General features: G+C 53.3%; 1 protein-coding gene across 1 annotated transcript; it reads left to right on the forward strand.

Annotated features, from left to right (window-relative positions):
• Window positions 1–6: 6 nt before the first annotated feature.
• Window positions 7–11,994, forward strand: LOC140690026 (all-trans-retinol 13,14-reductase-like). Its single transcript, XM_072951548.1, has 11 exons — window positions 7–340; window positions 2,908–3,090; window positions 3,545–3,786; window positions 4,286–4,487; window positions 4,908–5,105; window positions 6,736–6,855; window positions 9,329–9,467; window positions 9,696–9,805; window positions 9,883–10,049; window positions 10,154–10,313; window positions 10,592–11,994. Exons 1-11 carry the CDS (start codon window positions 169–171, stop codon window positions 10,729–10,731), a joined length of 1,833 nt encoding a protein of 610 aa, XP_072807649.1. The 5' UTR covers window positions 7–168; the 3' UTR covers window positions 10,732–11,994.
• The last annotated feature ends 409 nt before the right edge of the window (window positions 11,995–12,403 follow it).

Here is a 12,403-nt window from a genome sequence, read left to right on the forward strand (position 1 = left end):
GGAGCCGGGAGGGTCAATCTGCGTCGGGGGCTTGGCGTCCCGCCCAAAGAGTGCTGGTTGGTCAGCGGTCCAAGCTGCCTCCGCCCCCCGGCTGGGAGGCCAGGCTGCCTCGGGGGCGCCGCGGGAGCAGTCCGAAGCGACAAGCTGCCCGCGTCCGGCGCCGGCGCGATGTGGCTGTCGCTGCTGCTGCTGCTGGCCGTGCTGCTGCTGGCGGTCCTCCGCAAAGTTTACAAGGGGCTGTTTGCAGGCGGCTCCCCGAATCCCTTCCTCGAGGATGTCAGGCGACCACCCGCGCCCCTGGTGACCGACAAGGAGGCCAGGAAGAAGGTTCTCAAGCAAGGTCAGCGGGAGAGACCCCGGGGTCCGAGGCTGCGCCCGGGCATCCTCGCGGGCTGGCGTTCCCATCCCCGCAGGGCGAGCTGCTGCCCGACCCAGGCCTCAGGGTCCCCAGAAGTAAAAGGCTTCCTTGCAGGTGGAGACGCCCGCTTTAGAGTCCTCCACCGGCGAGAGCCTTCACCCGCACAGGCTCAGGGAATCATGGCTCCCCCGGCGCGGGCACTGGCTTTTCCCCTACTTGGAGACCTTTCCCCCACTTGGTTTTAAGACCTTAACTTTTTCACTTATTTTCCCACATGGGTTCAGAGACCCCCGTGGGATTGCTGCACAGAAACCTTTATAGGAAATTGCATTTGGTCCATCGAGCGACTTGACTGGTTGGACCTTGGCTTGAAAACTTTGGGAGACGCCCAACAGAGTCTGCTCTTTGACCGAAGGACGTCCTCTGTCATCTTTAAAAAGTATTTGGGGCTTCCTTCTAAAGTTTAAAGAAAGAGTTATGCCGCTTAAAAAAAAAAGTTTACCCTGTTTGATCTCCTGGGTCCCTCGCTAGTATTCTGTGTGACAAGTCTTGCTTCACAGTTGGAGATGGTCTGTTCTGAGTGAATGGACTGTTGGTCGGAACTGCTGAGATCAGTTTTAATTGGACTTGTCACTAATTTCCTGCATAACCATTAAGCACACTGTCACAAATTTCCTGCATAACCATTAACAAATCACTCCATTATCTATCTGGGTTGGTCTAAAAATGAGATAACTAATTTAACTGTATTTCACACCAGGTTGTGATCTTTTAGTGGGTCATGAAATCGACTGAGTGGGTTGGGACTAGCATTTTAAGTGAAGTAGAGTTGAAAACATCAGAGTGCATCACACATAGTTCTGGTAAGTATTGTGAAACTTCTGTTTCAGGTATTTATGTTATATACTAACATATATTCTGGGACGTAATATGAAATGTATTTTTCACTCTAGCATTCCCATTCCGGCAGGGTGAGCTGCTGCCCACTGGGACCCAGGGAATTATGGCCCCACCATCTTGGGCAAGGACTTTGGTGAGCAAAGGTCTGGGCATAGCCTGGTCCAGGCCCCGGCCCTTAGTATGGCCCGTGCTCACGGGATAAAGAGACCTTTCTCTTACTGGTTTTAAGACTTTAACTTTTTAATTTGTCTTCCCACAAGGGTTCAGGTACATAGAAGAGCTACACAGAAACCTTTATAGGAAATTGCATTTGGTCCCTCAAGTGATTACAGTTAAGAAAAACAGTTAAACTAATTATCTGATTTTCAGACCAACCCAGACAATGGAGTGACTATTTTTCCCTTCTTTAAATTTCCTTTTTAAAAATTTTCCTTTTTTTCTTTCCTTTCCTTTTAAAAAATTTTTATGGAGGGGAAGTAATTTTAGATTTATTTATTAAAAAAATTTTTTTAAACAGGTGCTAGGAATTGAACCCAGGACCTTGTGCATGCTAGACATGCACTCTACCACTGAGCTGTACGTTGCACCTTGGAGTGACTTGTTAATGGCCATGCAGGAAATTAGTGACAGCGTGCTAAACGGCTATGCAGTTTTTCACTCTAAGTCTTTTTTAAAAAAACATTTGAAAAGTTAAAAGTTTCCCAAGTTCTCTAGCAGCTTGAAAGATTGCAAATCTCAGTTCTTCAGGAGTGATCTTTAAAGAACAGACCTTGTGTGGGGAGTGCCCATTTAGCACCACGTGCTGTCCAGTTTTGTCTTGTTTAGGTACTGCCCCTTCAACCCTGCCTCCAGGCTTCCCCAGTGTGAGGGGGTGGTGCTGTGACGTCTCTGAGCAGCAGCCTCCAAGCAGCTCTGTGCTGCCCACGCCTCTGCATCAGGATGTTGAAGAACCATCATGTGACCGGGCTGGCCAACCTCTCCCTGCAGACTTTACATTTTCCCAAGATAACCTGCTTGTGAATGGGGTAGTTCCTTGAGCCAGCAGCCTGCCCCACGGCACTCCCTCTTCCCCCACCTCCTTGTATTGTTTCTTCCCTAGCTCACTCTCTGTCTGGACTTTGGTTTCTCAGCTTATGTTGTCAGAATTTTTCCCTCTTTTTTTTTTTTTTTGGTGGGGGGAGGTAATTAGGTTTATTTATTTTTAGAGGAGGTACTGGGGATTGAACCTAGGACCTCATGCATGCTAAGCATGCGCTCTACCACTTGAGCTATACCCTCCCCCCACTGTTGTCAGATTTTTTTGGTGCTTGTTTTTCTTATAATAATTTCCCGAGTCTTACTTTCTTTGAAAGTAGGGAAAATCCCCAGGTACATAGGTGGCTTTGGTTAAATCAGTTCTTTTCTATTTTGTTAGTTTTTGGTTAAATCAGTTCTGATCAAACCAAATCACTCTGTTTAATCTGCCTGGCTGGCCTTGAGCATTTCCCAGCAAAGTGTTGGTGATATTCTAGCTGGGAGGTCCGAGCCAAGCTGCTCTAGAGTTTTCCTGCATTGTACAAGCTAGAGGATTCTGCCTTGGTTTCCACATCTTTGCTCTTTCACTGTCCCTCCTGAGCAGTCCACCCTCTGTCTCTTCCCCTGTGCTGCAGCTTTCTCAGCCAGACTGTTGCCAGAGAAGCTAGATGTGGTGGTGATTGGCAGCGGCTTTGGGGGCCTGGCTGCCGCTGCGATCCTGGCCAAAGCTGGCAAGCGAGTTCTGGTGCTGGAACAACACACCAAGGCAGGAGGCTGTTGTCATACCTTTAGACAGAATGGCGTTGAATTTGACACGGGTAAGGCTTCTGTGGAAAAGGGTCCGGGATAATGGGCATTTCTGTGATTTGAGGGACCCCATCTCTCCCTGGGCACCACTTTCCTTGTCTGACAGCTATATCTGCTGGGAGCTGAACTGGGCAGGGATTTGGTGGTTTCTGCTGCAACTACCCTCTACAGAAAGGGTGGGTAGCCCTCCCCAGGCGTGGACTCAGCCCTGCAGGACAAACTCTTTTGTTGTTGTTGTTGTTGTTTTTATTTTTTTATTTTGGGGAAAGAGATAATTAGCTTTTTACTGATTTTTTTTAGTGGAGTGGGGATTCAACCCAGGACCTTGTGCATGCTTGGCATGCACTCTACCACTAGGCTATACCCTCCCCCAGGACAACGTCTTTCACGTTGCTTCCTTGTTGGAGCCTTTCAGGGCTCAGTCGCCTTATCTCTATGATGCCTTGTTTTTCTGTCTCCCAACAGGAATCCATTATATTGGTCGCATGCATGAGCACAGCTTTGGCCGTTTTACCTTGGACCAGATCACTGAGGGGCAGCTGGACTGGGCTGCCTTGCCCTCACCCTTTGACATCATGGTACTAGAAGGGCCCAGCGGCCGAAAGGAGTTTCCCATGTACAGTGGGAAGAAAGCGTACGTTCAAGGCCTCAAGGACAAGTTTCCCCAGGAAGAAGCTGCCATCGACAAGTATATAAAGCTGGTGAAGGTAAGCTGGACACGCTGATGACCCCCGCCTAGTCCCGACAAGGCTGACCTTCCGCATTAGAGGAGTGACTGGTGAGGGAAGCAGGAAGGAGGAGCAGGCATGTCTGTCTGGAACTCAGCCCCCAATCCGGGTTGGCCTCTGTGCGCAGCTGGCCCCTCTGTCTCTGCAGCCTGGGCTCAGCAGCTGCAGTGCTCACTCCGGCCTCTGGGGGCACCCTGTTCTCCTCCCTCACCAGGCTGTGGTCACATAGGCGCCCTTTTCCACTTCCTCTGAGACCAGATTGCGATTTTTCAAAAGGAATTTGGGCAGGAAACTAAAAAGCCAAAAAGGAATCATATGAGGGGAGGATGGGAAAAATTCACAGTACAGAGTTTTAAAAATCCAAGTTCAGCCGGGTAAGTGTTTCAGGGCCCTCGGCCGGTGCAGGCTCTTGGAGAGGAGATGCTGTTACAGCGCTGCTGGGGGCCAGGCGGTTCCTCCCTGCCGGTTTCCTCCCCAGGTGGTATCCAACGGAGTCCTTCATGCCCTGTTGTTGAAGATCCTCCCGCTGCCTGTGGCTCAGGTGCTCAGCAAGTGCAGGCTGCTCACCCGATTCTCTCCGTTCCTTCGCGCGTCCACCCAGAGCCTGGCCGAGGTCCTGCAGCAGCTCCCAGCCTCCCGGGAACTCCAGGCGGTGCTCAGCTACATCTTCCCCACATACGGTGGGTACCAGCCTGGGGCCCTGGGCCGTTCCCTCAATCTTCCTTCCTGCACCTGCTGGACTGACTGGAATGGAGCAGCACTCACCCCAGGGAGCTTAGGGAGCTTAGGGAGGAGACGTCTGTTCACCTCCCTGCTGGATGCTCTGGAGAAAAGGCCATTCACCCATGCTCTGGATGACCTTTGTTCCCAACCACCACTGCCCTCCCCAGCAGCCTGGCAGTTGGCAGGGAGGACATTCCCCCTGGCCCCAGCATGGTTCCCCACGTTTTGATGGAAACAGGCCCTCTGGCTTCTCTGGGGATCCCTTGGATCCTGGGGTGGAGAGCCTCAGGCCACGTGTTTTCTGATGGGAACCTTGTCCCTTCCTGAATGGTGTTGCTGCCTGCTCCTGCCTCGTCACCCCTTCCTTCATTTTGTAGGTGTGACCCCCAGCTATGCGACCTTTTCCATGCATGCTATGCTGGTTGACCACTACCTGGAAGGGGCCTTTTACCCCCGAGGGGGCTCCAGTGAAATCGCCTTCCACACCATCCCTGTGATTCAGCGGGCTGGGGGCGCTGTCCTGACGAGGGCCCCTGTGCAGAGCATCTTGCTGGACTCAGCTGGGAGAGCCTGTGGTGAGAGGCCTGCATGGGGCTTCATGGTCCTTGGGCTGGAGTGGAGGGGAGACCCCAGAGAAAAGAAAGCAGTGAGGGCAGAAGGTGCAGAAGAGCTGACCTCCTCGTGGGAGCTTAAAAGCTAGAATCTGCCCCTAAGCTGGGGCGGAGAAATAGTGATCGGTTCAGAGGTTAAAAAGGACACAGGAAGGGTAAAGGATTGCGTGGTTCCCAGAGAACAGTATTTCATCATTTTTTCAATAGATAAAAATCGTTATCCAGTAACCCAGGGCCTTCTTGGGTGTAGGCGCTGTGTCTTTTCAATCTTTGTGTCTGTAGATTCTGGGTAACGGAGCCCAGCAAACGTTCAGTGGAGCGGGTCCGTACCTGGGCACTCCATGGGGCATGTGCGGGCCGGCAGGCTGCCCTGCCCTCGATCTATAAATGACACTCACTGTCCCAGCTCAGGCATTTGGGGTCACCTGCAGGGAGTCAGAATCCCCCTGTGGGCGAACTCTGTGAGGGGAGGCGCTATGCAAGGATGGACTCCACTAAATAGAAAGGGGAGGGGGTGGTGCTTAAGAAGCATCAGGGACGGGGACGGAGGAGGCCCTAGGAAAAGAGGACTGGTGTGACTGTGAATTTGCCAGAGGAATCTGTTAGGGACGAGGGGGTGAGTGGGTGGCCCAGTGCCTGAAAAACTCAAGGGAGATCTCTGAGGACGTGTTTGTAGAGGAGTCCGGGAAGTTGCCAGGGGAAGGAGAGGCAGCTGGCAGCTGTGTGAGACTCTCTCTCCTTTTCATGAGCAAGTTTTTCCAGCCGGAAGGGGCTTATGAAGCTAGGTGGGTTTATCGGTTCAGTAAATTCAGTTCCGAATATATTTATTTGTGTTTTTCATGTGCTAAGTGATAAAAGGTGGAGATAAAAGATACGTAAATCCTAATCTCTCATTTAAGAAGTTTCCAGTTCATGGGGAAGATAATTGGCATGCCCCGTAGGGGCACGTGCTGAGGGTGGAGGTGACAGAGGATGGTGGCAGGGAAGGCCTCAGAGGGAGGCCACAAAGAGGGAGGAGAAGCCAGAGGGGCAGGTAGGTGGTTGTTCCAGGCCGGGGGAATAGAATGTGCGGTGGCACAGAGGTAGGAAAAAGCTGAAAATGTTAGGTTGAATCATAAGAAACTGCCGTATTTATAGGTCAAAAACATGGTCGACTACCAGCTGTTTCATATAGTTCTACCTAATAGTCGGGTGAGAATGGCCAGAGATGAGGCTGGGTGCCCGGGAGGGGCCATGTCATGGAAGGCCGATACAAGGCTTTGGGGTTTGATAGAGGTTGAGGTGTCACTGGAGGCTGTTAAGGAGAGCGTTGGAACCAGAGCTCCGGCAGCGGTGAGGAGGGGCCTGGGATTCCAGCAAAGGCCTCCAGCCCACGAGCTTCGTTGGGGCTCGTGTGAAGAGAGGAGAGCCCATGCAGGGGTGGGGGGGTTGGAAGCAAGTGGGGGTGACTGTGGGATGCCCTGGGGGTGCTTGAGGATGTTGCCCTCACTTTGCAGTTTTGTCCGCCTGCCCGGGGGAGAGATCTGGCGGGGATAGGGGCCTTTCTCATCCTCCTGGAACAAACAGAACCCCAGCCAAGCTCTTGTGCCTGCAGGTGTCACCGTGAAGAAAGGTCAAGAGCTGGTGGACATCCACTGCCCTGTCGTGATCTCCGACGCGGGACTGTTCAACACCTACAAGCACTTGCTGCCCGAGAAGGCCCGCTCTCTGCCAGGTAAACGCCGGGCTGCGTCGCTCTCCAAGTTCCCCAGCCTGGCTCCTCCTTGAATCAGGGCTGCCCTTTGACCCGCCTTAGACAGAAGGAGGAACACACTGGTTCCTAATGTCCATTCCCAGCAGGCCTCTGTTCAGGGGTTGGGGTCAACTTCCTTTGTATTGCATCCTCCTCAAAGACCCCTTGGTCCTTCTCTCATTTCATTCTTGGCATATTTACTCCCGTTCCCCTTGTAACCTCAACCACGGTTCCCTCTCCTCTGTTCGAGTCTCTAGTCCAAGTTGCCCATTTCCGGTTTCCCTAGATGTTAGATCCTCTCTCTGATAGTTCATGACGGTGGGTTGAGTCCTAAAGGGACATTTCTGGGGTTTTCACTTAGGTTGCCTCATGAATCCTGCTTCCTTCCTTAATTCCTCACTTACTGAGTGGGGACGCCTGGTCTGACGTTATCAGCTGACTAAGGCTGTCGTGGAGGAGAAAGGCCTGGCGTGATCGCTGCGGGCCTCTCCTGGGGCCCAAGGTTATATTTTCCTGCCCCTTTGGGAACCAGCTCCGGATCGGTGCGCAGGCTGCAGGAGTACCCTGCTGGCTTTCTTCTGTTCCTTGAGCCCAGCACTCGAAACCTGGGACCCAGATGGAGATATGCCTCAGTCTGGCCATCTCCTGATAGGCTGTGTCTAAAAATAAAAGCCTATGTGCCCTCCGGGCAGCCATGCTTCAGAGTTGCCACTGCCCTGCCCTCCCTTCACTGCCGGCCACAGCCTCCACCTGTCTCAGCCCGGAAGATGGGCTGGGGTGCCAGCCCCGACCTGGCTGAAGGGCCACTTGTCCCTCTTGGGTGCAAAGTTAGATGCTGCCCCAGGTGAATCCCAGTTTGAGAACATTTCAGGCAGTGGTGGCAATGACGCTTAACTCAGAGACCCCAGGCGCTGGGACTCCTTCGTTTCCAGCTGTTGGTGGGTAGAGAGTCTCACAGTTCTCTCTCCCTTTCAGAGATGGGAACTGGGTATCTGGGCGCCATGGGGACAGGCGGTTCTGGGTCGGGTGGCAGGTGGAGATGGGGTGGTCAGGCAGAGGGGCCTTTGTGACAAGAGTGCTTTTCTTAAATTCCAGGGCTGGTTTGACAATCAGTAAGGGAAGCTAAGGCTGGTGTGGAGAATTAGGGCTTGGTGTAATCACTGTGTGTCTGATTTGAGGCCAAAGGTTATATTTTGCTGCCGGGTGTGCGGCGCCTGGAGCCCCTCCTTCCAGGTGGACAAAGGGAAAGGCGGGCTGCGCGGAGGTGGTCACTGTTCCTACAGGCCTCTGAAGACCTAGCGGGTTTCACTCCCAGGCCCCTGGTCCTCTCCGCACCCACCCCACCCCACCTGGAGATGGGGCGTGGTCACTTGGCAACGCTGGGGCCCAGGTGAGAAGGTGCACCTGCGGCCCTGGGCAGGTCCTGCTCCTCACCACCGCCCCTTCCCGCCTCAGTGCCTGTAAACCTTAAGGCCATTGCCCTACTGACATGGTTACAACGCCCGCTTTCACTCTCAAAAGTGGCTTTTTCTGGATGACACATCCTGTGGTCATCCTACCCACTGCACTCAGTTCTCTGCAGCCTCTAAGAGGGTGGCGGGCTTCTTCTGGAAGCTCTCTTTTGCAGGAGGTGGGCATCTTATCTGACTCCTCCTCACTCTGCACGTTTTAGGTCCTCAACAAATATTTGTTAGATGAATTAAGCAGAGCAGCCAGCGGTGAGCTATCCCTCAGGCAGGGGCTGACAGTGGTCCTGGGAACGAGCACAGGGGCTAGTTTGGGGGAGCAACTTCCAGAAAACTGGTCTGGGATCATCGGCCGAGAGGTGGGGCCGCCCAGCAGCTTCCGTCCAGGGGACATCCAATGGCTGTCACCTTCCACTCCAGTGCTGTTCCTCCCTCCTCCCCAGCTGAGCCCTGAAATGCCAGGTGCCAGGTGTCTGTGATGCTGTTCACGTCTCTTCACCGGCATGGCTCATGGCTTGGAGGCCTTGTGCTGACTGTCCAGCACAGTAGGAATTAGGCACATTTATTCATTAGATAAGCTTGTATTAAACTTAATACTGAAGCCAAGGCTTGTAACAAACTACTGTTCACATCAGTGTTCGTGGCAGTTTGGAGCCCAGTCATGGCTCATCACTGAAAGACATTAAGGGATGATTGGAGGCAGTGAGCTTGAGACGGTCCTGCAGGGGCGGTGAGCCGGCTCGGGGAGGCTGAGTGCCACCTGCCTCGGAAGGAGTGCAGAGCAGAAGTCTGGGGCTGTGGCCTTCGCAGGCGGGAGACAGAAGAGCAGGCCCCCGCCCAGTCGATGTTGCAGTGCGTTGTCCGAAGGGCTGAGGCTGCAGATGAAGGGAGCAGGCGCCTGCAAGCCTCTCCAGGGTGGCGGTGGCCGTTGGTGGCCGTCAGTGGCCATCCGTGGCGACGGCTCACACAGCCTTCCGGACTCTCTGCAGGCGTGAAGCGGCAGCTGGGGATGGTGCGGCCCGGCTTGAGCGTTTTCTTGGTCTTCGTCTGCCTCCGAGGCACCAAGAAGGAACTGGGTTTGCAGTCCACCAACTACTACGTTTATTTTGACACAGACATGGACAAGGCGTAAGGCGTCTGTGTGCACGTCGGGGAGGCTGAGCCCCGGGAGAGACAGCAGGCGATGGGATGGGAGGAGGTGGGCAGAATCCACTCCCTATAGGGCTTTCTCCCACCCAGGCTGCCCCTCAGCTTCATCCCTTTGGAGGGGTCCCTGGGGATGAACTGCCCTTGGGGGGGTGCTGGTGGCTGCCAGGAGGACCAAGGCCGGAGACCAACAGCCCCCTCCTCCCCCAGGATGGAGCGCTACCTCTCTAAGCCCAGGGACGAGGCTGCAGCCCACATGCCCATCCTCTTCATCGCTTCCCCTTCGGCCAAGGACCCGACCTGGGAGGACCGGTACCCAGGTGGGGCTGCAGGTCCCAGGGGGAGGGGAGCTGGCTGGGGAAGGGGCGGCTGTAGTGACCCGGCTCTGCGTCCCCAGACCGGTCCACCCTGGTCATGCTGGTGCCCACCTCCTACAAGTGGTTCGAGGAGTGGCAGGGCGAGCCCCAGGGAAAGCGGAGCAGCGACTACGAGGCCCTCAAAAGCTCCTTCGTGGAAGCCTGTCTGTCAGTCGCCCTGAAGCTATTCCCACAGCTGGAGGGCAAGGTAGGGCAGGGGAATGAGGGCCGGGTGACTGAGCTCCAGGAAGGGCAGGAAGGGAAGAGGCGAGGATCTCACAGGGTCCCGCTCCCCATCTCCTGTCTCCTCAGGTGGACAGTGTGACGGGAGGATCCCCGCTGACGGCTCAGTTCTACCTGGCGACTCCTCAGGGTGCCTGCTACGGGACTGAACATGATCTGAGCCGCCTGCATCCTCATGTGATGGCTTGCATGAGAGCCCAGAGCCCCATCCCCAACCTCTACCTGACAGGTACCCCATTTGGCCAAAACCTGAGACCCTGGACCTCCCTGACACCCCACATCCCCTGTCCCTGTCCTCAGATCCTGCTGTCTGTCCCCTGCAGCCACCCACACCCTGGGCTGTGCTGCCTCGGCAGCCGTGGGCCCTGGTCCTGGTCTGAAGCCAGCTCTCAGTGGCCCCAGCTCAGGGGGATGAACCAAGAATCTTTGTCCTCCCTTGTCCTCCCCTCTCCCCGACGTGATGGGGGCGGGCAGCAGTGCTCACTGGCCTCTGTTCACGTCTCCCAGGCCAGGACATCTTCATCTGTGGGTTGATGGGAGCCCTGCAAGGGGCCCTGCTTTGCAGCAGCGCCATCCTGAAGCGGAACGTGTACTTAGACCTTCAGAAGCTTGGCTCAAGGATCCAGGCACAGAAGAAAAAGAATTAGTTCAGTTGGGGATGAATCAGCGGAATTTGGCTGATGCTGTGGCACCGCCCTGACTTACCTAGTCTTTCTGCATTACTTCCTTGATCACGTAAATCACTCTAATTTGTTGCTGTTTTTTGAGTAGATGTCCAACACACAGGGCTAGCATACAGCTTCTTCCAGCCAGGGCAGGCGGTGCTCGTCCACACCTTTTGTAACACACCATCCCGAAAAAGGCCCAGTGTGGGCTACTAATTTGGGCAGCTTTAATGGCTCGTTGACAGTGGTCTGCATTCCACACCCACACTTCCAGACTCTGAGCCCTTGGACGGAGTGTCCTTTTGGCCACATGGCTAGAACCTTCGAGTGTGGGTGAGCTGAAGCCTGGTGGGCCGGTGGGTCCTGTGGGCCCGAGGCTTCTCCTCCCGTTCACTCTGTGCTGTGCTGCAGGTCTGCACTGTGGAGGAGAGGATGCCTGATGAGCAAGGTTGTGGTTTAGTTCCACAGGGTCAGAGGCTCCAGATCCCATTTTTCTGGTTCCAGTGGCTCTTTCAGAGGGTGGGGAAACCTGTGTGATAGGCTCCGTGTGGATGTGGGAGCCGGGGGTCAGACAGGACGCGTTAGAAGGCAAGGTATGCGGTAGGAGGGCACATCTAGTTCGTATGTAGCCAGGCCCAAGGCTCGTCTTCTTTCTGATCCAGGTGACATGAGGGTCTCACGTGCCGGCACCGAGATACCCTCCCAGAGCTCAGGGCCTGAGCCTTAAAGCTCATCTTCCAAAAATACACGGCAAGGTAGGGGTGTTGTAGTCAGACACATTATGACAAACAGCCCAGCTACCTCCCAGACCTAGAATACCGGCTGCCTGGTTTCTGGGTTTGGAAATCAGTCAGGATCAGAACCCGAAAGGCTATAGAAAGTGTGCCAAGTCTGGGAGTGGCATTTCAGTTTATTGGTACCTACGTGTGGAGCGGGTGGGAAGGAGAATGAAGGCCAAAGGTTAAAAAAAATGACCTTTTACTTGTGTTAGACCTTATTTCAGTTCATTTTTATGCCATACTAATAAATTTGATATTAAGAGGGGGATGAAGATAATCAGCAATATTGTAATACCTTTGCGTGGGGACAGATGGTTACTTGACTTACTGTGATTAACTTGTATTGTATATAAATGTTGAATCACTGTTTTACACCTGAAATGAATACAATATTGTACTAACCCTATCAACTCTACTTTTTTAAAAGAAAGGAAAAAAAATAAATTTAATGGTTTGATAGCTTTAATATTTGAAATTTATTTTGGTTTCTGTGCAGATACAAAACTTCATTGCAATGGCCCTCACAGAAGCTCGGTAAAACATACACTGAAAAATACTTATCATCAGACAGAAGAAGCTTTAAAGAAATAAAATTAAGTAATTATCATTAAGTTACAAGCTGGAAATATAAAACATTGCAAAACAGTGGTGTTCTACTAATTGGGTAAACAAAAAAGAAGGGAAAATTTCAACAATCACTCATTTATTTAACACGTCAGACTGCTGAATTAAAGGAGCATCAGAGTGTGAGGAAGCTGGCTTTGCTGGCAGCTTGAAACACTATACAGCTCAGACCCCATAACTTTACCGAGCAGTTTCTAAATTGGGATATTTAGGAAATTCACCTGGGACTTGGGGAGTGGAGTTGAGTTAGT

This window comes from Vicugna pacos, chromosome 28, assembly GCF_048564905.1.
Source record: "Vicugna pacos chromosome 28, VicPac4, whole genome shotgun sequence".
In the NCBI taxonomy this organism is placed as follows: domain Eukaryota; kingdom Metazoa; phylum Chordata; class Mammalia; order Artiodactyla; family Camelidae; genus Vicugna; species Vicugna pacos.